This window comes from Phytophthora ramorum (genome assembly GCF_020800215.1).
Source record: "Phytophthora ramorum isolate Pr-102 chromosome Unknown Phyram_PR-102_s0025, whole genome shotgun sequence".
In the NCBI taxonomy this organism is placed as follows: Eukaryota; Oomycota; class Peronosporomycetes; order Peronosporales; family Peronosporaceae; genus Phytophthora; species Phytophthora ramorum.
In genome coordinates this window covers 60,125-86,898 of record NW_027150671.1, presented here as the reverse complement: position 1 = coordinate 86,898, position 26,774 = coordinate 60,125, and the positions used below count along the sequence as shown (strand labels likewise).

General features: G+C 57.5%; 13 protein-coding genes across 13 annotated transcripts; 6 read left to right on the top strand and 7 right to left on the bottom strand.

The window, feature by feature from the left end:
- Positions 1-742: 742 nt before the first annotated feature.
- KRP23_15111 (uncharacterized protein) lies at positions 743-1,900 on the top strand (the record flags this gene model as incomplete). The annotated part of the gene is made up of 1 exon (XM_067886012.1): positions 743-1,900. The coding sequence occupies one exon, from the start codon at positions 743-745 to the stop codon at positions 1,898-1,900; it is 1,158 nt and encodes a 385-aa protein (XP_067736774.1).
- A 280-nt stretch (positions 1,901-2,180) lies between these two features.
- KRP23_15110 (uncharacterized protein) lies at positions 2,181-3,603 on the bottom strand (the record flags this gene model as incomplete). Its single annotated transcript, XM_067886011.1, has 4 exons — positions 2,181-2,397; positions 2,475-2,980; positions 3,054-3,389; positions 3,466-3,603. 4 exons carry the CDS (start codon positions 3,601-3,603, stop codon positions 2,181-2,183), a joined length of 1,197 nt encoding a protein of 398 aa, XP_067736773.1.
- A 152-nt stretch (positions 3,604-3,755) lies between these two features.
- Positions 3,756-5,081, bottom strand: KRP23_15109 (uncharacterized protein; the record flags this gene model as incomplete). Its single annotated transcript, XM_067886010.1, has 4 exons — positions 3,756-3,972; positions 4,035-4,540; positions 4,613-4,948; positions 5,013-5,081. 4 exons carry the CDS (start codon positions 5,079-5,081, stop codon positions 3,756-3,758), a joined length of 1,128 nt encoding a protein of 375 aa, XP_067736772.1.
- Positions 5,082-6,808: 1,727 nt separating this feature from the next.
- KRP23_15108 (uncharacterized protein) lies at positions 6,809-9,721 on the top strand (the record flags this gene model as incomplete). Its single annotated transcript, XM_067886009.1, has 1 exon — positions 6,809-9,721. One exon carries the CDS (start codon positions 6,809-6,811, stop codon positions 9,719-9,721), a length of 2,913 nt encoding a protein of 970 aa, XP_067736771.1.
- A 241-nt stretch (positions 9,722-9,962) lies between these two features.
- Positions 9,963-11,496, top strand: KRP23_15107 (uncharacterized protein; the record flags this gene model as incomplete). Its single annotated transcript, XM_067886008.1, has 3 exons — positions 9,963-10,043; positions 10,132-10,235; positions 10,308-11,496. The coding sequence occupies 3 exons, from the start codon at positions 9,963-9,965 to the stop codon at positions 11,494-11,496; spliced, it is 1,374 nt and encodes a 457-aa protein (XP_067736770.1).
- A 444-nt stretch (positions 11,497-11,940) lies between these two features.
- On the top strand, positions 11,941-12,543 carry KRP23_15106 (uncharacterized protein; the record flags this gene model as incomplete). Its single annotated transcript, XM_067886007.1, has 2 exons — positions 11,941-12,091; positions 12,167-12,543. 2 exons carry the CDS (start codon positions 11,941-11,943, stop codon positions 12,541-12,543), a joined length of 528 nt encoding a protein of 175 aa, XP_067736769.1.
- A 250-nt stretch (positions 12,544-12,793) lies between these two features.
- KRP23_15105 (uncharacterized protein) lies at positions 12,794-13,003 on the bottom strand (the record flags this gene model as incomplete). Its single annotated transcript, XM_067886006.1, has 1 exon — positions 12,794-13,003. One exon carries the CDS (start codon positions 13,001-13,003, stop codon positions 12,794-12,796), a length of 210 nt encoding a protein of 69 aa, XP_067736768.1.
- Positions 13,004-14,854: 1,851 nt separating this feature from the next.
- Positions 14,855-16,438, top strand: KRP23_15104 (NEDD8-activating enzyme E1 regulatory subunit; the record flags this gene model as incomplete). The annotated part of the gene is made up of 1 exon (XM_067886005.1): positions 14,855-16,438. One exon carries the CDS (start codon positions 14,855-14,857, stop codon positions 16,436-16,438), a length of 1,584 nt encoding a protein of 527 aa, XP_067736767.1.
- A 229-nt stretch (positions 16,439-16,667) lies between these two features.
- Positions 16,668-18,751, bottom strand: KRP23_15103 (Histone-lysine N-methyltransferase ATXR2; the record flags this gene model as incomplete). Its single annotated transcript, XM_067886004.1, has 2 exons — positions 16,668-18,553; positions 18,637-18,751. The coding sequence occupies 2 exons, from the start codon at positions 18,749-18,751 to the stop codon at positions 16,668-16,670; spliced, it is 2,001 nt and encodes a 666-aa protein (XP_067736766.1).
- A 462-nt stretch (positions 18,752-19,213) lies between these two features.
- On the bottom strand, positions 19,214-20,140 carry KRP23_15102 (uncharacterized protein; the record flags this gene model as incomplete). Its single annotated transcript, XM_067886002.1, has 3 exons — positions 19,214-19,489; positions 19,569-19,755; positions 19,878-20,140. The coding sequence occupies 3 exons, from the start codon at positions 20,138-20,140 to the stop codon at positions 19,214-19,216; spliced, it is 726 nt and encodes a 241-aa protein (XP_067736765.1).
- Positions 20,141-20,525: 385 nt separating this feature from the next.
- Positions 20,526-22,086, bottom strand: KRP23_15101 (Histone-lysine N-methyltransferase ATXR2; the record flags this gene model as incomplete). Its single annotated transcript, XM_067886001.1, has 3 exons — positions 20,526-20,580; positions 20,686-20,756; positions 20,827-22,086. 3 exons carry the CDS (start codon positions 22,084-22,086, stop codon positions 20,526-20,528), a joined length of 1,386 nt encoding a protein of 461 aa, XP_067736764.1.
- Positions 22,087-23,132: 1,046 nt separating this feature from the next.
- On the top strand, positions 23,133-24,051 carry KRP23_15100 (uncharacterized protein; the record flags this gene model as incomplete). Its single annotated transcript, XM_067886000.1, has 2 exons — positions 23,133-23,395; positions 23,508-24,051. The coding sequence occupies 2 exons, from the start codon at positions 23,133-23,135 to the stop codon at positions 24,049-24,051; spliced, it is 807 nt and encodes a 268-aa protein (XP_067736763.1).
- Positions 24,052-24,213: 162 nt separating this feature from the next.
- Positions 24,214-26,214, bottom strand: KRP23_15099 (putative dipeptidase B; the record flags this gene model as incomplete). The annotated part of the gene is made up of 1 exon (XM_067885999.1): positions 24,214-26,214. The coding sequence occupies one exon, from the start codon at positions 26,212-26,214 to the stop codon at positions 24,214-24,216; it is 2,001 nt and encodes a 666-aa protein (XP_067736762.1).
- Positions 26,215-26,774: the final 560 nt, after the last annotated feature.

The following is a 26,774-nucleotide window of genomic DNA, read 5'->3' as shown; positions in this document are numbered from 1 at the left end:
TAGTTTACTGAGCCGGGGATGTTTGTCGAATTTGTTTTTTTAATAAAATACCTATACGGTACGGTTGTCTGTAGATTGGGGCTGGCCGACACGGCTTGAGCAGCCCAACTTGGTCCTAAATGCCTCGAGGCACCGACATATATGCACGTGTTATGATGACAAAAGGGTTTTGACGTCCCCGCTGGTGCTCACCCAGCGAAACGTTTGAATGATATATTACATGTGAGTGCACCATGGGATAGAGATTAAGCCTGCAGTGCAGTCTGCACTGCGTGTTGGCATCAGAAAGCTTGCTAGTAAATGCACCATTACTGTGATTGAGTTGCTATCGTCTGCCGACTCAGCGAGCAAAGCAATTGCATCGATCGGTCAATTGATCAACGGCTAAAAGCTCGGCATGGACACGAGTGCAGCCGTTGTATGATGAAGTTCCAGCGTGGCGCGGATAAGAGCTGGCTGCCACGTGTGTCACCGAAAGCAAAAGACAGGCGCGGAGGAAGCGCGTGGCCACAGCCAACGCTCAGCGCTGTATTTTAAAATAGATCTCGTCAAAGTTGGATTGTGCTCGTTGTCGTGCGTCTACAATTTTCAGCCGTAATCGGTCCAGATGGATACTTTCATGTCGCAGATGAATCAGAGCCGCACAACAGCAAAGGGCACGTTGCAATGCGATCTTCCAGCGCGCCCCTCGACGACTATCATTTCCCATTCCGACGCCTCCCAGTCACACCTCTCCTGCACCATGGGCCAAGCTTCCTCTTCTTCTTCTTCCTCGTCCCACGCCGGCAAACCCGTGCTTGAGCACTCCGTCCTCGACGTCGAACTCGAGATCGTGGCCGCCAAGGACATCGCGGCCGGCGACTACTTCGGCATGAAGGCGGCGCTCAAGGGCCACATGGCCTCCAGCGACGCCTACGCGCTCATCGAGGTGGCCGGCCAGAAGGTGGCCTGGACGCGACCCATCTTCGACACGCTCGAGCCCGAGTGGAACGAGAAGTTCTTTTTCAAGAACGTGCGGCCCGACACGTTGTGCAAGCTCTATCTGCTGGACAAGGATATGGACGGCGACGACGCGCTGGGCCAGACGCAGTTCACGGCGGCCAACACGGACGGCGCCGAGACGACATTCGAGCTACCCATCACTCGCAACGACAAGGCGGCCGGCACCATCGTGGTCAAGGTCAAGTCGCACGCCACCAAGCCGCACGGCGACGGCGTGCTCACGCAGGCCGGCCCGGTGCATTACTCGGGCCACTTGAGCCTCACCACTGGCATCATCACGCAGTCCATGACGGACGACGACAAGCTGCAGTCCTCGGCCTACCACGTGCAACTACACAACATCCAGCAGTTCCTGCCCAACGACCACGAGTGGAACAAGAACTACCCCACCATCCAGAAGATCTTCTCCCCGAACAACCCAGGGTCACCTGTGCTCCGCAAGGCCATTGCCACGGAGCATGCGGTGATCTACGGCCACGGTGCCACTGCTGAGTACGGCGAGCTGAAGGAGCCGTCCGACTTCTTCAAGCTCGTGCACAATGGCCGTCGCCTCGACAAGCCCGTGCTCTTCACGTACGCCATCACCCCAACGGGCTGGTACTTCTCGGAGACGGGCGCCGCCTTCTTCAAGGACATGCTGTCTAAGCACATGCTGCACTCGGGCGCCGCCTTCTCCGTCAAATTCGCGGGTGAGTTCCACATCGAGAAGAGCCACTTCGGCAAGTACAAGCTCGTGATCGACAACAACAGCGGCACCTACGCGCCCCCCAAGGCGGACCTGCCCAAGCTACAGGCGATCTTCGAGAACAACTTCCCGGGGATCTCAGTTGAGGCGAAGGACCGCGACGACGACGAGCTCAAGCAGGCGCGTCAGGAGATCCTGGATGGCTGGGCATAGAGAGTCTCTATGTCGATGGCCGTGTAGACGTACTGAATTCGTGCAGGCCATTTCGTGCAAGTAATATACACTCCCCTTGAGTAGTTGGTCGGTGCTACTGAAGAACTCCTGCAGCTTTATTTGCTGCATCATTCTAGTGAAGACTTGTAAACAACGTGCCAACAGTTCCTTAGAAACATTATCTGTGCTTCCGTCGGGCTGGAATTGGCCACGAAGTCGAAGTGGTTGTGTTTTCATCAAGACTTGCCTAACTCTCTTTATTGCAATGGAGTGACGACCTCTACGCCCATGAGTCCAGGATCTCCTTCCGTGTTTTCTGCTGGTCTTCGTCTTCGCGATCCAACGCGTCAACCAAAATCCCCGGGAAATTATTCTCGATGAGCGCCTTCAGCTGCGGCAAATCCGCCTTGGGTGGTGCATACGTGCCGCTGTCGTTGTCAATTACGAGTTTCGGCTCGTCGAACAGATAGTTGTCAACGCGGAACTCGCCAGCATACCTGTGCACAAACAAAGGTCACGCTACAGTAGACACAACAATCATGGCAAATGACTGCCTCGGCAATAGCAAACGTACAGAACGGAGAACGCAGCACCCGAGTGCAGCATGTGCTTGGACAGCATGTCCTTGAAGAACGCAGCGCCCGTTTCGGAGAAATACCAGCCATTCTTGGTGATCACGTACGTGAAAAGCACGGGCTTCTCCTGGCGCCTTCCGTCGTGAATAAGTCTAAAGAACTCGGCGGGCGACGAAATCGCACCATACTTGGTGTTTTTCGCGCCGTGTGTGTAGATCACAGCGTGCTGCGTGAGAATCGCCTGGCGCAGCACAGGTGCCTGCGGGAAGTCCGGTGAGAAGATGCGTTGGATCGTCGGGTAGTCCTTGTTCCACTCGTGGTCCGTCGGCAAGAACTGCGGGATGTTGTGCAGTTGAATGTGGTAAGCCAGCGACTCGATCCTGGCAGCGTTCGACGTCGACATGGTCACGAATCCCGCGGTCACGCTCGAGTGCACTGAGTAGCGGACAGGGCCGACTTCGTGAAACCAATTGATGTGCTCAGGGATGACCGGGTGCGACTTGACCTGCAGCCCTCAACACCTGAAGTCAAATTTCACAAGCCCCTCACCAGAATATCATGAAAAAGGTGGCACCAACCTTGACCACAATGGTGCCGGCATTTCTCCCATTGAGAGAAATGGACAACTCGAACGTCGACTCGGCACCGTCAGTGTTGGCGGCCATAAATTGGGTCTCTCCCAGCTCGTCGTCGGTGTTCACGTCCTTGTCGAGCAGGTACAACTTGCACAGTGAGTCCGGCCGCACGTTCTTAAAGAAGAACTTCTCGTTCCACACAGGCTCCAGCGTCGAGAAGATGGGGTGCGTCCAGGCCACTTTCTGGCCGTCCACCTCGATCACCGCGTAGCCGTCACTGGAGCTCAATTGGCCCTTCATGAGCGCCGTGACGCCCAAATAGTCCCCGGCCACGATACCCTGTGAAACGAAGTCATTAGTGCATTTTACCACTTGAGAATGAAAGGAATGAATGCCGTTTTTTTTTATTCCGCACTTTGGCAGACACGATTTCGAGCTCCACGTCGAGTAGGGCGCCCTCGGGCAGGTCCGATTCGTCGGACGCCAGCGGGAACAGCGTGGGGGTCGGGCGTGCCGAGGCCGGCAGCGCCCCGTTCGAAGCAGCTTGGCCCATGATGATTGTGGTCTGGAGAATTCAAATTTGATCTGATAGTAGACAATTGCTTACCAATTCCTTACCCATGTCTCTTTTGTAGTAATAAAAAAAACGAACCCACGCGTTATATTACCGAGTTGTTCTTCAACGTTCTTGCCACAATCACAGGGCTACTCCCACAGCGCTAAAATCTCCTTGCGTGCCTGCTGCAACGCTTCTTCGTGCTGGTCCAGCGCCTCGCACTCAATCCCAGGGAAGTTGTTCTCAAGAAGGGCCTTGACGTGCGGCAGATCCTCCATCGGTGGTGCGTACGTGCCGCTGTTGTTGTCGATAATGAGCTTGGGTTCACCTGGCGTGTCATTGTCAACGCGAAACTCTCCAGCATACCTGTCCACGAACACAGCAAATGAGTCAGCATGTCTACTAACTATTCTGCTTTCCAGACGTACAAGACGGAGAACGCGGCGCCCGAGTGCAGCATGTGCTTAGACAGCATGTCCTTGAAGAAATCAGCGCCCGTTTCGGAGAAGTACCAGCCCTTGTTGGTGATCACATACGTGTAGAGCACCGGTTTGTCTTGACGTCTACCATCGTGGATAAGCTTGAAGAAGTCGGCAGGAGATGAAATGGAGCCGTAGTGCGTGTTTTCTGGGCCGTGAGAGTAGACCACGGCATGCTGCGCTAAGATCGCTTGACGAAGAATGGGTGACTCGGGGTGGTCTGGCGAAAAGATTCGCTGAATCGTGGGGTAGTTCTTGTTCCACTCGTGCTCTGTTGGTAGGAACTCCGGGATATTGTGGAGCTGGACGCGATACGCCAACGACTCGAGTCTATCGTCATTGGACGTCAGCATGGACAAGAGCCCCGCGCCGACGCTCGAGTGCACCGAGTAACGAACAGGACCGACCTCACGAAGCAGCTCGTTGTCTACTGAATTCGCTGGAATACCTTTGGTCTGCAGAACGACAAGAGTGCAAATTGGTGTTAATCTTATGAGCGAAAACGGCAAGTAACATGACGGACCCACCCTGATAACAAGGACGCCTGCTTTTTTGTCGGCCAATGTGATCGGCAGCTCGGAAATAAGCTCTTGGCCGCCCGTGTTTTCTACCGTGAACTGCGCCGCCCCCAGCTCATCGTCAGCATCCATGTCCTTGTCAAACAAGGACAACTTGCACAGGGAGCCCGGACGGACATTTCGGAAGTAAAATCTCTCGTTCCAAGCTGGTTTGAGAGTATCGAAGATGGGTCGTGTCCAGCCCACTTTCACGCCGTCGATCTCGATCGAAACGTAGGCGTCACTCGACGATAGCTCACCTCGGAGAGCTGCCGTCCAGCCGAGGAAGTCGCCGGCCTCGATGTTCTACAAGCCAATACATTAGGGTTAGACCGAGAAGGTACCTTTGCCTCTGGAGGAGGGTACTCACGTTCGCTGCCACAATCTCGACGTCAAAGTCGAGAACGACGCCTTCAGGCATGTCCAGCGGTGACGCCATGGAGGTAGAGAGGTTGCAGGGGAAGCGATGCAGGGCACGCAGGAAATCCAGATCTGTCGGTGCGTGCGTATCCACCACTGCCTCGGTGAATGTTTACAACAACCAACCGTCTCAGCGGGGGTCCAATAATCCAGGTTGGGATCTGATCAGGCTGGCCCGCCACTGATTTGCAGCTTTGGTGGCTCACCAGCAACTTGGCGCAGCAACTATAATACATAGACAAAACTGTACCGGTAACATCCCGTGATCACTCACTGCTCGTCGGTCGAGCGGACTCCATACTGGCGTGGGTGAGCTCGCAGATACATCAAACTGTTCCCTTCCGCCCATTTCGGATGGACCTCAGAGATCCATTGGAAGACGGGATGCACGATCCTCACCACCTTCATCGCGTGGGGCTGCACGTAATATTACACCTTGTTGCAAGAATGCAGCGTAAGAACGAGAGAATTAGAAGATCGTACGGTATTACTCTTCCAGTAAAAATTACTTACCCACACGTTAATAACGCCGATGACTTTGGGGACAAGCGCCGACTGGCGAGATATTCTTTAGCACCACAGGAGACCTTCACTGGCAGGGATCGAGAGTGAAATTGGCTTTCCTTCTTTTCCTGCTTGCGCGCCAAACGCTTCAACGGGAATCCAACAGGGAGATCCTCCTCCGAGGCGTCACAAATGAAATGTTTGATGTAAGCTTACATGTGATTTGGGGCCGGGGGTGACACTTATCCCTCACAGGCGTTGACACGCAGCTACCTACAGCTTTGCGTGAGGGGCCACCACGAGCAGAAACCCATGAAGTGCGCTTCGTTGCTGTCCAACTTGGAAATCGATACAGTATCGGGTCAAACACAAAGCGTCCACACAAATCGATCGTTGACCAAGCCTCAATGCGCGAGCTCGATTGATGAAACGAGGCAGCGTCAAATGTGTCCTTCTGTGTCCACTAGACGTCCCACCTCGGTCACGAAGAGCCGGAAGCGTCAATGGGACGACGTAGGAGCAGCATCTCCACGAGTTCATCGGAGACCTTGGTGCGGTCGGTGCCTCGCGCTCCCTTCCATCGCATCCGCACGACAGCGCCAATGCCCCGCGCCGAGGTCGCTCTGCGTTCATACCACGATGCAGACGCAGGCAAGAACCGACAGGACAGCGCTGTTGCTGTGGCATCTGTGATATCGAGGCAGGAAAGTATTTGCAGCTGGCGATCGCGATGCAGCTGGAACTCCCTGCTAGGGGGCCGACACCTATATCCAGTCACTGACCGGCCATTCCGTTCCGACGCTTGATGCATTTCGACATAGCAAGCGGAAGATGATCGCCAACGCATTTCGCGGCCGCGCGACGCCGCGACAGAGCGAGCCGGAGACTGGAGTGTCGTGTCGGAGAGTTATCGCTATGTAGATGACCCACGCACCTGGAGCAGACAGACTTCCATAGAGCAAGCCTTGGCGTCCAGGTGGTCGGCACCGACATGCCTTGCTTCGACATCAGTCTCTGCCCCAGCTGGTGCCATGCATCCGCCAGCAACGAGACGCCGGTCTCCGAATGCCTGGTAATCCCGCCCATCTTCTACAACTCCTCCACACTGTGGACTTCAGCCGCCAGAGTTGCGCTCCTGGACACCAGATGGGCCCACGGTCAGTCACGCTCTGGATCATGTCCGCTCCGTCCGCTTCACTTCCGCTCTCTCGCCTGACCTCCATTATCTCTTTGCTGTGAACGATGAAGGTCTTGTCCTTGGGTCTCGCCATCTGCGCGGCGCTGGCTGTGGCCTCAGAGCTGACGGAAGCCAAGGGCGCCACAATCTGCGAGACGGGCTCCGCATTCGCCGACACGGGCGACTACAGCACCGACGCACCGGCGGCCACCACGGGTACGGTCTCCGCTTCGGAGGGCAGCGATTCCACGCAAGTGGCCGGCTCGAGCTCCGTGGCAGGCAGCGATGCAAGTCACACGACTGCCACTCCTAGCTCTGCCGGAGGCGATGCCACTCAAGTGGCCGGCTCTACCTCGACCAACAGCTACGAAACTCCTGCGACCAGCTCGAGCGGGAGCGATACCACCACGACCAGCCAAACTGACGATTCCACGACACAGGACAACAATAGCGAGGGCTCCGCCTCAACCTCAACCAAGGGAGATGCCACGAACAGTGCGGCTGATGCTGAGGGGAGTGACATTAGTGTTGGTAGCGATACCACTCCGGCCGATGACGTGAGCGGCAGTGGCTCAACTAACGGCAGTGCTGTCCCGACGAAGGGAGACACCAACGATGCCAGCAAGGGAGGCGCATCGTCAGTGGACGCAACGGATTCCGCTGCCTCAGCCCCGAGCGATGAAGGCGTGCAGGTCGGATCTGATGTCGCCGGTAGCAGCGGCAAGACTGGAGAACAGCAAGTTCCAGGTAGCAGCGTGAACGGTTCGACGGCCTACAGCGGAAGCAATGCAGAGCAGCACAGCACTGTGGATAGCGGTGTCGGCTCGGAAGACTCCACCCCCACGACGACTTCTTCTGTGGCCTCCACGTCGGCGTCCACGGACTCAACTCCAGCTCAGTCTTCCACTGATGCCTCTGCTTCCTCTACTGATTCTACTCCGACGCAGGCGTCCACCGCTCCATCTACTTCCTCAACCGGCGCGTCTGCTTCTTCTGCGGACACCACTCCGGCCCAGTCGTCTATCATTGGCTCTACCACTGGTTCTACTCCCTCGGCGGAATCAACTCCGGCCCAGTCGTCTAGTGATGCATCTGCTTCCTCTGCGGGCACCACTCCGACCCAGCCGCCTACTACTGGTTCTACTTCCTCGACGGGATCAACTCCGGCCCAGTCGTCTAGTGATGCCTCTGCTCCCACTACGGACTCAACTTCGACCCAGTCGTCCACCGCCGGTTCTACTTCAGCCCCAGACTCAAGTCCGACGAAGTCGTCCACCACTGGCTCTACTTCCTCTACGGGCTCCACTCCAGCTCAGTCGTCGAATGCTGCTTCTGGTTCCTATGCGGGTTCAACTCAAGCGCCGACCTCATCTTCGGGTCCGGACTCGACTTCGACCCAGGCGTCCACCGCCGGCTCAACTTCCTCTACGGACTCAACTACGACCCAGTCGTCTACTGCTGGCTCTACTTCCTCTACGGGCTCCACTCCGGTTGAGTCCTCCACTGATGCCTCTGCTTCATCTACAGACTCATCTTTGACTCAGTCATCCACCGCTGGATCAACTTCCTCCACGAATTCAACTCCGACGCAAACACCGGTGTCTGGTTCGCGTTCCTCGGCTGGCTCAACAGTCCAGGCTTCAGCGTCAGGCTCCTCTGCGGACTCGACCCCGACTCCGACCGTATCTTCGGCCTCCGCCTCCTCGGGCGCGTCGACGGCGTCTTCTAGCTCGACTGCTTCGTCCACCTCGGCTTCTACTGCCTCAACTACTTCGTCCACATCGGCTTCTGCCGCTTCGTCCACCTCGGCTTCTGCTGCTTCGTCCACCTCGGCTTCTGCTGCTTCGTCCACCTCGGCTTCTGCTTCTGGTTCGTCCTCTTCATCGTTCACTAAGGTTACGAACCTGGGCGTGCGTGTGCAGGGTGACATACCCGCATGGGATGAAGAGCACCAGCGCTTTGTATCTTCCTACTACGACACGTTTGAAGATAAATACCAGGCGGTGCTGGACACGGTTAACATGGCGTCTGTGGAAGGCGCGCTCAAGTACGTGCAGGCTGAGTGCATCAACGCGTCGGTCATCACCAGCTGCGAGCGCAAGAACGACATCAAGTACGTGGTCTTCTACCAGACGACGGTGGTGCAGCCGGCTGCAGCCATGGAGTTCTATGTCAACGCCACGGACGAGTACGACTTTGCTGTCGAGCGCTGTCCGTTCATGGCCATGGACGGTGGTCAGTGCGACCCCAACTCCGACGGTTCTTTCCCGGACGTGTGCAACCAATATATCGGTGCCGGCGGCCAGCCCAACCTGGGCTTCTGCGTTGGCGGCACGCTGCAGGACAACGAGGCCATCGCGCCGTACCCTCACAACTACTGGTTCTCCTTCCCCAATAGCTGCCCTCAGGAGCTCTGGGACGACAAGACGGACGCCTGTCGCGAGGAGTATCCTGGCGGTATGTGCCCTCTCGGAGTGGAGCCTGATGGAGTGACGTGCACGTTCTCGTACGAGATTCTGGGCTACATCCTGCTGGACGACGTCGTCGGTATCACGTCCATGATCAACCCGCTCACCGGCAAGACGTACGCGGACTACTACGAGTTCTGCGAGGATGGCGGCATCGAGTTCAGCGTGTCCACTGTCGTGACGTCTCTGCTGGGAGGTCTGCTGGGCAGCGTCGTGTCTTTAGTGACGGGTCTCGACTTCTGGGCCAACCCAGGCGACAGCGACGCCAACGCTGAGCGTGTCGAGAAGCTCGTGTCCGCCTACGATGATCTGGTATCGGCCAACGCCACCACAAGCGACGGCGGCCTGATGCGCGCGCTGCCCACGGTGGACGCTCTTACGGCTCTGAATCCGCCGTGCTACCAGAACAGTCCACTCTGCGCCGAAGCCGAATTTGGCTGCAAGCGCTCGTACCGATCGCAGATCTGCCAGGTCTGCACGTCGGACGACTCGGGCTGCGAGAAGCAGTAGCCCGAGTACCTTCCTGATTGTAGAAGCAAATGGCAGTGAGACGTAAGTGTAATGAATGGCCAGTGATCCATTGTCAAGTTCTCCGCAAGTTGAAGTTGCACCCTATCCAAAATCATAAATATGAAGTTTGCAGCAGAGTTGCAAGGTTATCTGTGTGCACCACACATAATGTACCCTTGAAGGGTAACCCTTCTCCATAAAAAAATATTATCGTCTCAAATCAGCGCACTGCGTGGACGTCATGCCGCTGCTGGCCAAGCTACAGCGCTACAGCCGCCGACAATACATCGCGGGCCTGCTGTTGTTCGCGCTCTTCCTCGCTGTGCGTACTCCGTTTTGAATCCGTTCTCGTATTGACCGTGTAGCCTCATAACGAAGCATTATTTTGACAAAATATTGTATTATTTCAGATAATCGGTCAGCTACAAGTGCTTCTCGTGCTGTTCGTGCTCTCCCTTCCGGTGCTAGTTTATTCCCGCTGGGTCTACCGTCAGCAGCAGCATCATGGCGTCACGTACGGCCATTAGAACCGTGAAATTTGGACTCCAAAATTCCAATCATTGACGTTTTCCTGCTTATTTTGCAGAGATCGAGAGATTGAGCAGCTCCTGAGGACATTCCTGGGCGGGGCCATCCTTTTGCCACCGTTGGCCCTTGTTGGCCAGCTCATTATAGGTCCGTTGCTGGCTGCGCTGTGTTTTTTCGACCAGCGGGTCTCTATCCAGAACCAACTGCACAAGTACATCCATGCCCCGGCCACTGAGTCCAGAGCAGTGCCAGTGCATGGCCCGAAGCTGTCGAAGATGCTGAAGAGTCTCAAGCTGGACAAGACGTTCGGCTACTATATGTTCATGTTCGCGCTAGCCTACGTGGTGGCCGCCCTCGTGGAAGAGTTCTTGAAGTACTGGATCATCCAAGGCACGTGCTGCTGCGGCAGTTCACGACGTGTCTCCTGCATTCGCAGCTTGTTTTGCTGTTGTAAAGGCAAAAATGCGTCGACGCCGGCCTTCACAGCGCTGAAGCAGCGCCAGCAGCGACACGGAGCGATACGAGGAATGATGTGCCACCCGAGTCGTCTGTTGTACTACCACCGCCCACATGCCAACCACGCGTTCGTGGTGTTCCTGGCAGTGCTGGCCGGTGCGCTGGGATTTTCCGTGATGGAAAATTTGGGGTTCTCCCTTGCGGCGAAGACATTTCACGATAAGATTTCTACTGCAGCTTTGCGCACTATCTCGAGCACACCACTGCACTGCATCTGTGGTGGAATTACCGGCGTGCGTATGGCGGAACGACTTTTGACTCATCGCCAGGGCGGCAGCGAGCAACGAGGCACAAATGCTGCGAAAGCAGAGCTAGGGCGCTGGCGCACAAAGCTGGCGGTAATCTTCCCGGCTGTGCTCATTCACGGCACGTTTGATGCGCAGCTGTTCCTTTTGATGACGTTGGTCTCAGATAAAATGGAGTCTGCCCACCCAACGCTCTATGGTGTTGTGCTGCCGACAATCCTCTCGTCTGTGGTTCTGCTTGTGAGTTTTGTATATCTGCGGCGGAAGCTACACGCCATGGAGAACAAAATGAATGAGACCCGGTACATGCACGTGGCTGTTGATCTCGAGTCGGGCGAACGACTGGGAGCCGTGAACGGAGGCTTTGGAGACGAAATGGATTTCTTTGGCAACGAGGACGAGGAGGACGACAACGACAGCGAAGCCGAGGAGGAAACGTTCGTTCAAGGTGGCAACCGCAAGGTCCGATCGGTTTTCGACATGTAGCAAGGAAGCGATTAGACTAGCGACATGTTCTGGTGTCGTTCGCGAGCCGAAAGTAGATGCGTTTGACATTGTTTGGCGTCCTGTCGTGGGTGGAATCTGCGAGGCGTTTTGTGCGGGTATTACGCTTCAATCCTTCTGTGGGGATTACGCGTTTACCTATTCCTATCGAGCCATTCTTGTTCTGTGCGGGTGTCGGAGCGATTATTTTAGAGACGATGGATCCGCGCTTTAGTTGCTGGCCATAAATACTCTCCACGTGCTGCTGGTGCTCGCCGTCTGCTGGCTTGCGTCGGTATCTAATGTTAGGTCAGAACGCGAGGTCTTGGTGGCCAAGATCCATCCATCCTGGACTGTGGGCTCTAAACGAATGCGAGAACTAGTCTCCCGTTGTTCATTCCTCAATTCCCCCAGCAGCCACCAACTCCCAACGCAACTTCAGCAACAATGCAGTTCGAGCCGCCGACCAAGGAAGCCGACGTGATGGTTAACATCACCGACTCGGACAGCAGCAACCAAGGTGTCGACTCCAATGGCATCGTGACCGGCCGCTGGAAGACCGGCATCTTCGGCTTCACCGACTCGATGGTTCCCAATGGTACACTTTGCGAATCTGCTAGTATCCTGAGCCACGGATCGTTCTAACCTTTGATGCTTGCCTCTACTCTCGTAGGTGTGATGTCATGCTGCTGCCCTGGCATCGCTGTGGCTCAGATCTCCGCTCGTCTCGGCCTGATGCAGTTCTACCACGTGCTCGGCCTGTTTGGAGGCCTGTACCTTGTTGCCCTCATTGCGGCCTGCGCTGACAGTGACTTCTTCGAGTTCCTCTTCTGGCTGTGCGCCGTCATCTCGGCTCTCTGCCTCTTGCGGCTGCGCTGGCGCATCCGCACGCTCTTCAGCATTCCCGGGTCGCACGTCGAGGACGCCGCCTTCAGCTTCTGCTGCGGCTGCTGCTCGATCGCGCAGATGGCCTCCCACGTCGAGTCGTACGAGCCGGGCACCTTCACTTTCGCTCCGCGCGCGACGCTCCAGGGCTATTCGCTCAACTAGGCAACGACCAAGGAAGGCGCTAACGGAGACTAGCGCACAGAACTACATCCAAGACTACAACTTCTTAATCAATGAATGAACACTACACTTTATTCACTTTGTATCTAGCGACTGTGGTATGGCCTCCGTTAGGCGGTGACATTGGATAAGTAGGAAATAAAGTAAAGTTGTCTGCAGCGCTTCAACCAGCGTCGACGTAGTATACAGAACCGATGGCCGATAGACTTCCAGAGCTTTCGATGGCTGGGGCTCAGCAGGATTGGTGCGACGCAATGCGGATCTGTACTCGGGCCTTCTTGTCGTTGGCGTCGCGTTCGCTTTTGGCTCGGTTGTGCTGCGACTTCTTGCTGTTGACTGTCAGTGTGGTGGGGGACGGGCTGCGGGACTTGACACTCCGGTCCGTGTGGCTCACCAAGACGGCGGCGTGCGGGGCGATGGTCACGAGGTGGTTGGCGAACATGGACGGTTTCCGAGTGCGGGGACGAACGCGAGTTGTGGAGTGAGTGCGGCCAACTTCAAGACGCCGGCTGGCCTTTTCGCTAGCCACGTCAGAGTCATGGAAGCATCGTGCCGGTAGCCGCCCCGAAAGCCGCGAAGCGATGGCTACACTGGCCGGCCGGCGTTCGCTCTCGGGGCTGTAGGCTAGGCAACATGCGTGGATTTAGCAGCACCAGCTCCATTTTCATCACTCCCCGTGCTGGAGCAGCCAAGGTGAAGGCACGAAAGACACGCAGAGCGGGATCCTCGGCTGGGATTTCGGCGCGTGAGCATTGTGGGGCTGCCTGCAATGGCGATCGCCATCCAGCTGATTGCTGGGTGGGTTCTCCGAAGCTGCAAGCCACGGGTTTGGCCGTCGTTGGTTGTTGCTCAGCGCCTATTAACTGCGCAGAATGTGGCATCGTCTACCGAATCGACGGGTGCAATCGCAACGGCATGATTACCTACCGTGGAAAGATCGCACGTAGCCAAATGGCTTCAGCCGCGCAAAGTCTCCGATGATGTTGGTCTCTCTTTTGGCAGGCAGCATCAAGAGCCCTGATTCAGGACTCTAGCTGCAGCCCCAGCGCCAGTCATTTCGAGGCGAGGACAGCCACGTGGTTAACGCTTGCGCCTTTCGACGCCAGGAACGTTCACTTCACGTTCACCTCCACCTGCCGAAAGTGGCTTCAATTTGACTAAAATCCTGGCTCGGCTGATGGCACGTTGCTACTGTATGTGCATCGATCGATGCTTGATGCGACACTAGTGCTCATGCGACTAAAGGCTCGCGTAGCTTAATACATCGGCGGCCGTGTCAGCGACACACGGCGTCGTGTGCATCACCAACCAAATCCGGCCCCGGATTTTAGTCGATTTCCTGAGTCGGTGGCGTTACAGCGCCTGCACCACGGGCAGCACGAACCATCTTCGCTTGTGCGTCAGTCACTCGCATAGCTGGCCAATGCATGCATTCTACGACGCATTTGCTCTCGGTACGTGAGTGACGGTTGAGGTCTTCAGTGGCGAGGAAATGGCTTCACATGATGTTACCTCGCTCCCGAGCACGACTTCAGTCATGCTGAGTTTACGACGCTGGACAATCTCGTCCACCCAACTGATTGACCAAAAGGAAATGTGAGCACCAGGGAAGATGACGGTGCACCTCGATGGGCTGGATTCTCGATGCAAGCCAAGACGTCTAGTTTTTGCTCACAGCAACTGCAAGAAGGTCGACAGCTTATGTCGCTTTCATTCTCGAACTCGCGCTCGTCCCCACGAGAAACCCCAGCAAACCCGCCAGGTCCAGTCCCACAACCAAGCAGTCCTGCCCAATGTTCGCCAACCATCTCGTGACCATCGCGCCGCATGCCGCCGTCATGGTGGGGCCCCCCACCGATCGCAACGCTAAATCCCGCACCTCGGCTTCAAAAAGTTCATCCCAAGACGGGAAAAAGCGCCGAGCAAAGAGCGACGACACCAGCAACAACAACGACGCAGCAGAAACTCGTACCACAGCCCGCGGATCCGCTTAAAACCCATGGCGAAAATCGGCCGTCCTGTACCATAACCTTTGTAAATACCACGTCGATGCATAGATCTACCATTCGCACAACCTGTGACTCCATTGCTCCTTACCATCGTTGTACTCTGTTGCTGACACGTACGGTGATGCACGACTTGGAGATTCCAAGTCCCGAAGCTCAGCAAGAATTCGACCATAAAGTTGAAGTCGACCACTGTGTAAAATGTAAAATCCACTAAATAGAGCCATCATTCCACCACACACAGCAATTCTAGGTAGAAATCTTGACCTCCTCACATCAATTTCATCATGGGCGACAAGTACGACCGCCAGCTGCGTCTGTGGGGCGCCGAGGGCCAGCGGCGCCTGGCCAACACGCACGTCCTGCTCGTGGGATCGTGCGCCACAGGCTCCGAGGCGCTCAAGAACTTGGTCCTGCCGGGCGTGCAGCGCTTCACGGTTCTGGACGACCAGAATGTGACTCTGGCCGACACCACCAACAATTTCTTCGTCACGGCGGACGCCGTGGGCCAATCCAGGGCCGAGACAGTGGCCAAACTCCTGCTGGAGATGAACGCGGATGTGGCTGGGTCTGCGCGCCACGCTAGCATCCAGCAGGTGCTGCAGGACGAGCCCCAGTACCTCAACCAGTTCGATCTGGTGCTGGCCACCCAGTTGGCCGAGCTGGCCACGACCCAATTGGCCGAACTCTGCCTGGCCAAGAGAATTCCGCTGCTATTGGTGACGTCCTACGGCTTTTTGGGCTCGCTGAGGCTGCAGGTGGCCCAACACGCCATCGCAGACGCCAAATTGGATCCGCCACGTCACGAACTGAGACTTTCGAGGCCTTTCCCGGCCCTTGACAAGTTCGCCGAGAGCTTTGAGCTGAAGTCGTTGTCCAGTATTGATCATGCACACGTACCTTTTGTGGTGTTGCTGTTGCAGGCCATGAAACAGTGGAAGCTGGGCCATGCAGGTAAACCGCCAGCCACGTTCCCGGAAAAGGACGCGTTCAAGAAGAGTCTGCAGGAGATGGCGTGGGGCCCGCCGGGCCATGAACTTAACTTTATTGAAGCCGCCGAGAACGCGTACAAGGCGTACGTGGTACCGCAAGTTCCTGACGAAGTTGCACCGGTATTGGCCGCTGCGGCCTCTCACACGATCTCGGTGGAGACACTGGAGAAGACGAAGGACACGCAGGAGTTCTGGCTGCTGGCCCATGCGCTGGCGGATTTTGTCAAGCAGAACGATGGGATGCTGCCGGTAACGGGCGTTGTTCCGGATATGACGGCGTCGACGGAAGCATATGTGGCTCTCCAGGAGCTGTATGTGAACAAGGCGAAGGAGGACGCGACCAAAGTGCATGAGATTCTGTGCAAGCGGTTGCGGGAGCTCAAGCTGTCAGAGGGCAGTGTCTCGTTTGAAGCAGTGGCGGCATTCTGTAAGAACGCCCCCAGCGTCGGCATGCTGGACACGCGCAGTGTGGCACAGGAGTACAAACATGTGGACCTGTCCGGCGTGGATCTGGAGGAGGAAGACCACGAGCAATCGCCGTTGATCTGGTATTTCATGCTCCGCGCGGTGGCTGCGTTCGCGTCGGAGTTTAACCGCTACCCAGGCTCAGAGGATGCTGCTGCCACACAGGATGGCACGTGGCTCGTGTCGAAGGCCAAGTCCCTGGCCGCTGGTAGCGATATGGCAGACTGGATCACTGACGACCACGCGCTGGAGATGACCCGGTCGTGCCAGGTCGAGCTGCACAACGTAGCTGCTCTGATGGGCGGTGTTGCTGCTCAGGAAGCTGTCAAGATTATCACGCACCAGTTCGAGCCACTCAACCATACCTACCTGTTCAACGGCATCTCGGGTGTGGCTGCCACATACCAGCTATGAGTTGATCTCCTAGCGGTAGCTCGTTTGCTCAGATCGACGAGCTCTATCTATCTCTTTCAATTCAACAGTCAAGGCTTGATATTGATACTGGTGCGGCTACTCCTACATCCTGGATTGCCTCTCTGCCCTCTGTGTAAACGAAATTCACGGAGTCGCCCTGCATTGAACTACTACTTTCTAACGCAAAGACGTGTCTGCTCATGGCCGCGACCTGAGCAGTTCACCTGCCTTACCGTCCCTGGCTGCCGCCTTGCTTCCTCTTGGGGTTCTTTGGTTGCTTCGGTTTATCTGATTCGGCGTGGCTAGCCTGGTCCTGTCCCTGATTGTCTGTTGGTCGCTGCTCCTGACTGCGACTGGGCCGATCCATTTGCTGTCGCTCTTGAACGCACCGCGAACAGAAACACTTGAACTTGTATTCGCGCAAATTTGCCTCGCGCATCTGTACGTCCATGTCGACATCAATGTAGCAGATGCAGAGCTCTTCGCCCTTTTTAATGTCCCGGATAGCAACTACATGCCCGTCGCCATTCTTGGTGTACAACACGGTGCAGTTTGGATCGCAGCTATGGTTCATAGTGCAAATTATGGGGAACAGCGCTGTGCCTTCGATACTGGGATAACCCAGTGGCATCATGGGGTCAAAGTCACTGTCCACGTTGCCGTCATTCCTCTCGAGGCGCTCTTGCACCTGTATAACCTGCAGCCGCTCTTCCTCCCATTCGAGCACGCGCCGTACGCTTGCGATCAATGTGTGATCCTCAGCAGTCAGCTGTGGTCTCGCGGAACGACTCGCTTGTCCGTCGCTATGGTCGTGGTCTGGGTCGCCTGCTGTTAAATCGTTTTGCACATCTGGGTCCAAAATGTCGATGAAGGCATGGAACGGATGATCCACCTCCATGCTGATGTTGTTCATCTCGAACAGACCAATTTGGGCCGTGAAAAACTCAAAGCTGAGCACACTCGAGCAGCAACGCCAAATCTCCTCCACTGTTACGCCACGCAGCTGACCTTCTCGTTCGAGGCGCACCAGATTGCACTCGAGCGCATCTACCAGTAGCTGATGTGTCATCGACAGCATCTCCTGTAAGCACTGCGCCTTTGACCCATCCGCCAAAGGGCCTGCCAACCAGTCTTCTCCCTGCTTCTGTTCTTCTTCCATTCCCTGTGTCGTCTGTTTTGGGTTTTGTGCCTGTGTTGGTGCATTGCCGCTAGCAGCGGCAGGTTTCTGCTCCTCGTCAATATCTTTGACATCGTTAGGCGACCCGTCGTCGTTGCTGCTGCTGCCGCCACCGTCACTGTTTGTGTCGTCGCTGCTGCCGACAGTAGTCTGGCCTGATATCTCCTCGCCGTTTCCTTGATGCGACACCGAAATGGGCTCGTCGTGCTCCACGACAACGACCTCCCACCACGGTTTCTTATAAAACATGTCGATGGGCTCACGCGCCTTCACAATATCGCGCCACACGAGATACCGCGAGATCACACGGGCGATGACCTTTGCAGCAAGCAAGAAGATGTCGTTAGTGTGGCGCGTGTGCTCCAGGAACTCCCCCATGGCCGAGCACGGGTCGTTGCGCGGGCACAGAATGGCATGGTACTCGTGCAGCGCTCGCATTCTGCAGAGCTTGGAGCAGTACAGCTCGCCGCACGTGCACATGGCCCCAGGGCCGGCCATGCCGCAGTTCTGCGGCGTGATGCGTAGGAGCCTGAGCGCCTTCTCCAAGGCGTCTACATCCACTGGTCCGGCCGTCGTGGTTGTCTTTCCACCATCATCCTCGCCTGTCCCTGTCTGGGCGACCGCGGCTTTTGCGTTGTAGCGCGCGACGATGCCGCACCACTGGCGCTGGGCGTTGCCCAGCAGCGGCAAGTAGCAGAACTGGCAGCTGGGCAGCAGCCCGCGGTTGCGCTCGTGCTGCATGGCCACGAGCGGCGACTCAGTCCAGATCCTCGTGGCCTTGGGCAGATCTCTGTCGGCGTAAATGGCCTTGCCCTTGACGGGCCCGGCGTCGCCGCACACGATGGGCGCCTTGGCCTTGCTGATGACGACCTGGAAGTAGTTGCTGGCCACGGGGTCGGCCGGGCCGTAGGGTGCGGCTACGCTCGAGTAGCGGTTCACTGCGTCACACACATATACATGGTACACACAGTCAGAGGGGTGGCCACGAGGCGGCCGGCGCGGGGGGAGGAGGCCAGCGTACGGTCGGTTCGGGCCGCGCGCAGGCCGCCGCTCTTGGCGCTGCTGAGGGCCGAGGACTTGAATGCCTTCCAGGGCGGCAGGATGAGCTCCAGCTCCGAGTCCACGTCGTCGTTCATGGAAACTGGTGCTGTATTAGCGCTTCAGTATGGGCCGGCGAGTGGTTTGGCTGGATGGTTTCTCGTCTCGCAGTGACCGAGCTTCGTACCAAATGCGCGGATGAAGACGGAAGAATTCTGCGGCCAAACAGTCGGACACCGTCCGACATCACATAGACGCGGGATTTTAACTTGGTTTTTGTAGGGGGGGAAATGGTTCAACGGCACCAAACCGGCAAAGGGACCACACTGGAGCTGGGTGGACATGAGCATCGAGGCAAGATCGAGAGATTGCAGAAGGAGGACTTTGCCCGATGACGCAAGATGGAGAAGGAGGCGCACGAAAAGCGTCACTCTGGTAGCGTGAGTGACACCGAGCTGGTTACCCGCCTGCAAGCGCAGAGCAACGAGCTCGCGGAGCACGTCGTGGCGCAGTGGTGGGAACTCGCATGGACGCTGGTGGCCAAGTACAGCGACGGCTACTTACACCACCCACACGACAATGGCAACGCTCAGAACAAGCATAACTTTCCCAACAGCAGCACGTATCGCCAGCGATTCCGGCGGCTCGTAGGTGTGGCTGGAGCACCGCGAGAGCGTCTTGTTCTCGGCGTACACCCAGCTCCCAGACACGCACGTCGTCTCGGCGACCTTGGTGTCCGTGGACCCGATCTGCTTGGCCTCCTGGATCTCGCTCAGGCACCCGATATTCCCGCACACCTCGTCGAGGTAGAGACGGTAGAAGTGCGAGTAGACGCACTTGTCGGCCACTTCCAAACAGAGACCGGCACGGCGGCAGCGGCGGCGTCGCGGACCCGCCTGTGCTGGCGCAGCTCACCTGCGTGCCGTTCACCTCTCGCTGGAAGGTGGTGGCCACCCACGAGAGGCAGTGGAAGTTCCACACGAGCTTGTGGCAGGCGGCCGTGTCCTTGAACTGCACTTGGTTGCCGAACGGACTGAGCGCCAGCGTCTTGGCGTCCATGTCCTCGCACACGCCCTGCTTCTCCAGCTGCGGCGTGGCCTCTCTGTTCATGCAGCAACAGGCAACAACAGGCAGCAACAGGCAGCAAGCATCAATAGGAAGGTCGACCTGTTTGTCTACAATCTGAGCACCAGAACGCGTCTTGCAAAGTAGTCGCGGCCGTACCTGGAGTAGCCGACGATAGGATCGAACAGGTACTGGCCGTTCATGATGGTGCAGTACTGGAGTCCGTCGCACTTGACGCAGTGCTGCGGGTCGAATGTTCCGACGGCGGTCGCGGCATCGACGCAGCCCCAGCTTGCAAACAACACGACAACAACGAGCAGCCCAGCACATCGGAGACCAAGTCGAAGTTGAAGCCGCCGATGTTGAAGTGAGCCCAGTGCCACGTTGCCGCCAGCTGTTGCCTCGGCTGAAGGATGAGTCATCGCGGTGTCGCGGTTCGTCGTTGCAATCGAACTCAATTCGCGGTTGCTTGTCTAGAAACCTTTAACTAATTCATTTGGTTTTTAACATGCAGAGCGGAGGATACTCGCCTCGCCTGCTGCCTGGAGGCTTTGTGTTTTCACGCTGGAACGGCACAAGCACCATACGCGTTCATACAGAGAGTATCCATAGAGATAGAGGACTACGAGGAGAAAGCGATGGAAACTGCGGCTGCGGCGGAAGGACTCACGACTGGGTGACGACAACGTGGAGGCTGGATAGCAATTGCATGCCAACCGTCACACCACGGGGACTCGGGTCTTCGAAGGACAAGCGGACCTTGGTCGAACGGCCCGCCAAGGCCACTTCCTCCGCTTATAATCAAGACTATGCCTTCCGCTCCTCCTCGCACCGAGTACAATGGCATGCAAACTGGTACTCCCTGCTTGGTCGGGCGCCAATGCCAACGCACAGAACGATTGGACATCCGTTAGTCATCGACAATTTTGCAATAGAACAGCAACACAGGAATTAGTTGGGTACACACCGAAGGCATTCCGCTCGTTCGTCCACCTCCTGGTCCACATCAATGTACGAGATGCATAGCTCCTCCCCCTCCTGGAAAGTGTACAAACACTCGACAAGTTAGATCTCACTTCCTAGAGCTCCGCACAATGACCAAACGTACCGTAATATCCTGCACGGCGAACACGTGAGCAGCGCCGTCCTTAGTGTACAGCACTGTGCAGTTCGGGTCACAGCTGTGATTCATTGTACAAATACCCGAGAATAGCGCTGTGCCTTCCACGCCCACAAAGTCCTCGTCCAGCGCGTAGCACTCCTCCTCCTCGTGCTCGTGCTCATGCTCGTCGTCGCAGTCGCACAATTGGTGTTTGTGTTCCTCCGCAAACTTCTCGAGGGCGGACTTGACCCGCGAGAGCACAGGTGGCATGTCCTTCTTCTCCTCTGCACTAGCCTCGCTCAAAGCCTCGCCTAGTGCGTGGAACGGGTGGTCAATCTCCATGCTGATGTTGTTCATCTCGAACATGCCCACGACGCGGCTGAAAAAGTCGACGTTCAGGATCTCATCGCACGAGGCCAGCACGGCGTCGGCCGAGAGGCCGTTGAGCTCGGCGTTCGTCTCCAAGTGCGTGAGGTTTTCTCTGAGGCCGGTCATAAAGTGGTCGAACGTCTGCACGATGAGACTGCGGAACTTTTCACGGTACTCGTCCATTGTTTCGCCCTCCTCGAGGTCGTCCTCAGTCGTCACGACGTCCCACCAAGGCAGTTTGCAGAACATGTCAACCGGCTGTCGGGCCTTGGCCACGTCCTGCGTGGCCACGAAGAGCAGCACGATCTTGACCACGACCTTGGCGGCCAGCTGGAAGATCTCGTTGGTCACGAGCGTGTGGTTCAGGAACGTGCCCATGGACGAGTCGCGCTCCTCCGAGTGCGGACACAGCAGCGCGTGGTGCTGCGCGTACGCGAGCTGTTTGCACGTATCGCAGCAGTAGACGACGCCGCAGCCGCAGCGCACTTGGCTCTCGGCCAGCTTGAACACGGAGAAGTAGCTCTCCTGGGGGGCCTTCCCGCCCTCCTTCATGAGGAACGCGATGGACGCGTCAAAGTCCACGGCGCTGGCCGCGGTCTCGTCGGCGGGGGCCGCCTCGCCCTCCACCTCGCGGCTGCTGGCCATGACGCGCGCCCAGCAGGCCTGGCTGTCGATGAGCGGCACGAAGCAGTTGTCGCAGCAGTCCACGAACTCCTTGTTGTCCTCGTGCTGCATGGCCACGAACGGCGCCTCGGTCCAAATGGGCTCGCCGGCCTTGAGCGCGCGCTCGGCGTACATGGCCTTACCTTTGTCGCCCGCGAGGCCGCAGCGGATCGGCGGGCTGTGCAGCCGCGTCTGCAGCAGCGCCTCGAAGTACGCGGCCGCCTCGTCCTGCATTATACGAAGGTTGGACAGGGGTCTCTTGGGCGTCACGGCGTGAGTTGGCGAATGGCCGGGAATGGCTTGGGTGGTGGCTCCTGGCCCAGTCAAGTCAACTGAAGAGTGCGAGCGTGTTGCGGGCGCTTTGCAGTGCCCTGCTGATGTTCGATTGGAAGGAGGACCCAATCGACTATTACGGGTCCAACTGATCACGCCAGGACCTGTCTACTACGATGGTTCCATGCATCTGTTGATTTAGCATTTATAGATAAAACTATACAACTCTCATCCTCTACAACGATGCATATGGCTTTCTTATAACAGGGGTTACCGCAGGCCAACGGCTTTTATCGAGATGACGAGGGACGGAAGGGAGATGCGCAGCAGCTGTCTTGTCTCCCAATCCATCACGCACGAGTGCCGCCAAAATGGTACACTCGTAGATCAGGTCGGGGGCTCGAAGGGCTCCGCTATCGGCGTTCTGTACGCGCGCTCGACTAAGCTGCTGCCAATGGCACGTCGCGGAGCACGCGCGCGTGCCGATCCTCGCCGCTGACCAGCATGGCTCACGCAGCCGGGGGGCGGACGATCGTCCGTGGACGCCAACCAGCCAGTCGTCTCGATGCTTCAATCGCCCGCCGGTCTCTGGCGAGTAGGAACGCCCGAGCAGCGCTGCGCGGTCCTCTAGAGAAGGGCCACATGTTGGGATCGCGCCGTGAACCTTCGGGCACGCCTACGTGCCTCACTCGGTTGCCTCGGAACCATTTTCAAGAACTTCTTGCTACTCGTCCCGATTTCATTGCTGCAGCCGCGGCCCCAAGCGTCGCGACGCCGATATCTTGGTCCTTGATCAAGTGCGCGCGGGCTTCTCCGCTGTCTTGCCCGCGGACCTGGCATCACCGGGCTATTGCCGCTGATTGTGTGCTGCTGTCGTTGTCACCTCACAGATCGTCGCCTTCCGTTCCCCCCGCGAGAGACCTGCCGCATCCCAAAGTCTGCGTTCATCGTTTGATACGCTTGCTGGTGACCGAGAGGGACTGCGCTGCTCGTTGCTCTTTGCTGCGATGACTCATCCTTCAGCCGAGGCAACAGCTGGCGGCAACGTGGCGCCGAGCTCACTTCAACATCGGCGGCTTCAACTTCGACTTGGTCTCCGATGTGCTGGGCTGCTCGTTGTTGTCGTGTTGTTTGCAAGCTGGGGCTGCGTCGATGCCGCGACCGCCGTCGGAACATTCGACCCGCAGCACTGCGTCAAGTGCGACGGACTCCAGTACTGCACCATCATGAACGGCCAGTACCTGTTCGATCCTATCGTCGGCTACTCCAGGTACGGCCGCGACTACTTTGCAAGAGGCGTTCTGGTGCTCAGATTGTAGACAAACAGGTCGACCTACCTATTGATGCTTGCTGCCTGTTGCTGCCTGTTGCTGCATGAACAGAGAGGCCACGCCGCAGCTGGAGAAGCAGGGCGTGTGCGAGGACATGGACGCCAAGACGCTGGCGCTCAGTCCGTTCGGCAACCAAGTGCAGTTCAAGGACACGGCCGCCTGCCACAAGCTCGTGTGGAACTTCCACTGCCTCTCGTGGGTGGCCACCACCTTCCAGCGAGAGGTGAACGGCACGCAGGTGAGCTGCGCCAGCACAGGCGGGTCCGCGACGCCGCCGCTGCCGCCGTGCCGGTCTCTGTGTGTGGAAGTGGCCGACAAGTGCGTCTACTCGCACTTCTATCGTCTCTACCTCGACGAGGTGTGCGGGAATATCGGGTGCCTGAGCGAGATCCAGGAGGCCAAGCAGATCGGGTCCACGGACACCAAGGTCGCCGAGACGACGTGCGTGTCTGGGAGCTGGGTGTACGCCGAGAACAAGACGCTTTCGCGGTGCTCCAGCCACACCTACGAGCCGCCGGAATCGTTGGCGATACGTGCTGCTGTTGGGAAAGTTGTGCTTGTTCTGAGCGTTGCCATTGTCGTGTGGGTGGTGTAAGAAGGCAAACGAGGTTGGAATGAACGAGTGGTGGGGGTTGCTAACTATTGTCATCTCGGTGCTTACTGCTTCCTATGGCCTGAAGCTCGCGCGATGTGTTTCATAAAGTCGTGTGTCCAGTGGTCATGTACTATTGAGTATGGATATTGCGCGGGCGAGCTCCTACGCCACGGCATGGTAGCCGGCACGGCGACTTTCTCTTTTAGCAAGCGCGAGCATGCCGGCGCCCAGCACCGCTCCCAGCATGAGCCAGCCGACGGCGACAGGGTAGCTCCGGCCCTCCACCTCCACGTTCTCGGCCATCGCTGCCTGTCGAACGAAACCCTGCGCCGTCGCGCTGTCAACGGCCACGAGTTGCTTGCGCATGCTGGCCTTGGGCTTGAAGGTGTCGCCGGGCCACGTCGCGAACTCGCTGGCCTGCAGCCACCAAGCCGGGTATCCGATCGAGGCCATCTGGTCGGGAGCTTCGCCCGTCGTCTTGTAGCCGTCGCTGTACTTGGCCACCAGCGTCCATGCGAGTTCCCACCACTGCGCCACGACCTGCTCCGCGAACTCGTTGCTCTGCGCTTGCAGGCGGGTAACCAGCTCGGTGTCACTCACGCTACCAGAGTGACGCTTTTCGTGCGCCTCCTTCTCCATCTTGCGTCGTCGGGCAAAGGCCTCCTTCTGCAAACTGTCGATCTTGCCTCGAATGTCGATGCTCATCGAGTTGTAGCGCAGCAGACTCCAGTTGTTCACGAAGTTGAAGGCCCACCAGGCAGACTGCGGGTTGAACTTGCTTTGTTGGCCCAGCAAATACGACTTGGGCACATCGTGCTGCGCGCAAGAGAACGGAACGAAGACCGAGCCGTGCGGGGCATCCTGAGCATACCATGCAACGCCACCAACAGCATCCGGCCCCTTGTTACTACGACTCTGCAGAACGAAGGCAAACAGCGTGCGGTACATCGAGATCGGTCGTTCCCAGCCGCCAATGACGCCACCGGGGCTACCCGACCATCGCACAGGGGCTCCGAACGGGCCAGCAGCCAAGCCCTTAGTCATGTCGTAGCGCGTGTTTTCGTAGTGGTCGCGGAGTAGATCCATGATCTGGAACATCTCCACATTACGGTCGGGCTTCACGGAGAACGGGTAGGTGGCGTACTGCGAGAAGCTGCCGAGACGGGCGTCGAGCTGCAGCGACGGAGCCAGCACGTCGAAAACGCGCCACACGCGGCGTCCAGTGTAAAGCGGGCCGATGGCATCCTTGTCCGCAAAGCCGTAGGCGGCAGTGAAGTCGAAGGGCTTGTCCCCCTTCGGGTCCCACCAGTTCATTTCTTCAGCAAGCGAGCGCACATTACTCGAGGCCATGAACCAGTCGGGCTGGCTCAGGTCGATTTCACGGATCGTGAAGCCGTTCGCAATCACCGTCACATGACCGTCAGGCACGCGCTGCGCTGCCCACACAGCCCCAGCTTCGTCCTTGCCGGTCATGACGTGGAAGACCCAGACCTCACCCAGCTTATCTCCAACGACAAGCGCTTCAGCCGAGTCGCCGAAGTCTGGTTTCGCCATATCTCCGCTGTCTTCGCTGTAGAAGCCGTACTTCTCGGCCAGCGTTCCCATGGTGCCCACAGCGCAACGCGCAGTCGCACAGCGTTCAAGTGCGATCTTGGTGAGCTCTGCGATGCCGAACATGTTCTTGCCTCCAGGCACATTCAGCGGCCACCCGGCGGTCTTGGCCCCGCATGTACTTTCGCCAATGCTGAGCTGCACCTCGTTCATCATGCCATAGTCCTGGTCGAAGTACCCATACGTGTGCTCCACCTGCGGGACGTACCCAAGCGGCATCATGTACTCCTGCTCCACCTCTGCTAGTGGGTCGTGCACAGGCTGGTAGTGGGGGCCACGGTCCGGCGCCACTACTCTCGGGTATCCGCCGTTGAAGTTGTAGACGGCACGCTTGCTGCCCGGCTCATGATCTTGCGCCGGAACGCGAACAAGGCGCAGATCAGAGGCTGCATCACCGGCATCGTCCGTGTGCGCGATCAGCGTCGAGTTGTCTGCGCTTGCTCCTTGAGTCACAGCAATTGCTGTACAGGCATCGACTTGAACCTGTTGCAGCGAAGCCACCGCGAGCGCGACAGCAGTCGTGCAAAGGTGGGACCAACGGAAAGGCTTCATCCCGCGCTTGAGTGAGGAGTGTCTTTGAGGGTTGGGTGGGGCTGGTACGACGAGGTCGTCGAGGTGAGCTGTCCAAGCGGAAAGTGAGAGTGAGAGTTAAAGGACCCGTGTCCGCACTCGTCTTCGGAGCTGCAACCCGCGTTGGTGTACTGGTGCAGGCTTCTCGAATCCAGGGCGCGAAACTGACGGGCTCCAGCCATCAATTGCCTCGCTTCGAGTCTCTCGCAACGTGCGATCGAGTCGAACTTGACTTCTTCCGCCCTGGAGTTTGGGTTGTTGCATCGCATGCGCCAGACTGGAACTCCAAGCTCCAACGCCAACGCCTCTTCACTTCACATTGTCCAGTGGCAAGCGCTCAGCAACATCAGCACCGCCAGAAATAAACAACCGCGTTAGTACCACTTGGCGTTGTTGCAAGTGGTAAGACATCTCAACTGAAGAACGTGATGGCGTGCGGGCCGTTACGTTGAAAAGTGTGACGTGGCATGCGACCACGACCACCGAGCTGCGATGAGCTGAAGCGTTGGTTTCTTCTGGTAGAGGAACGTGCATTGTTGATG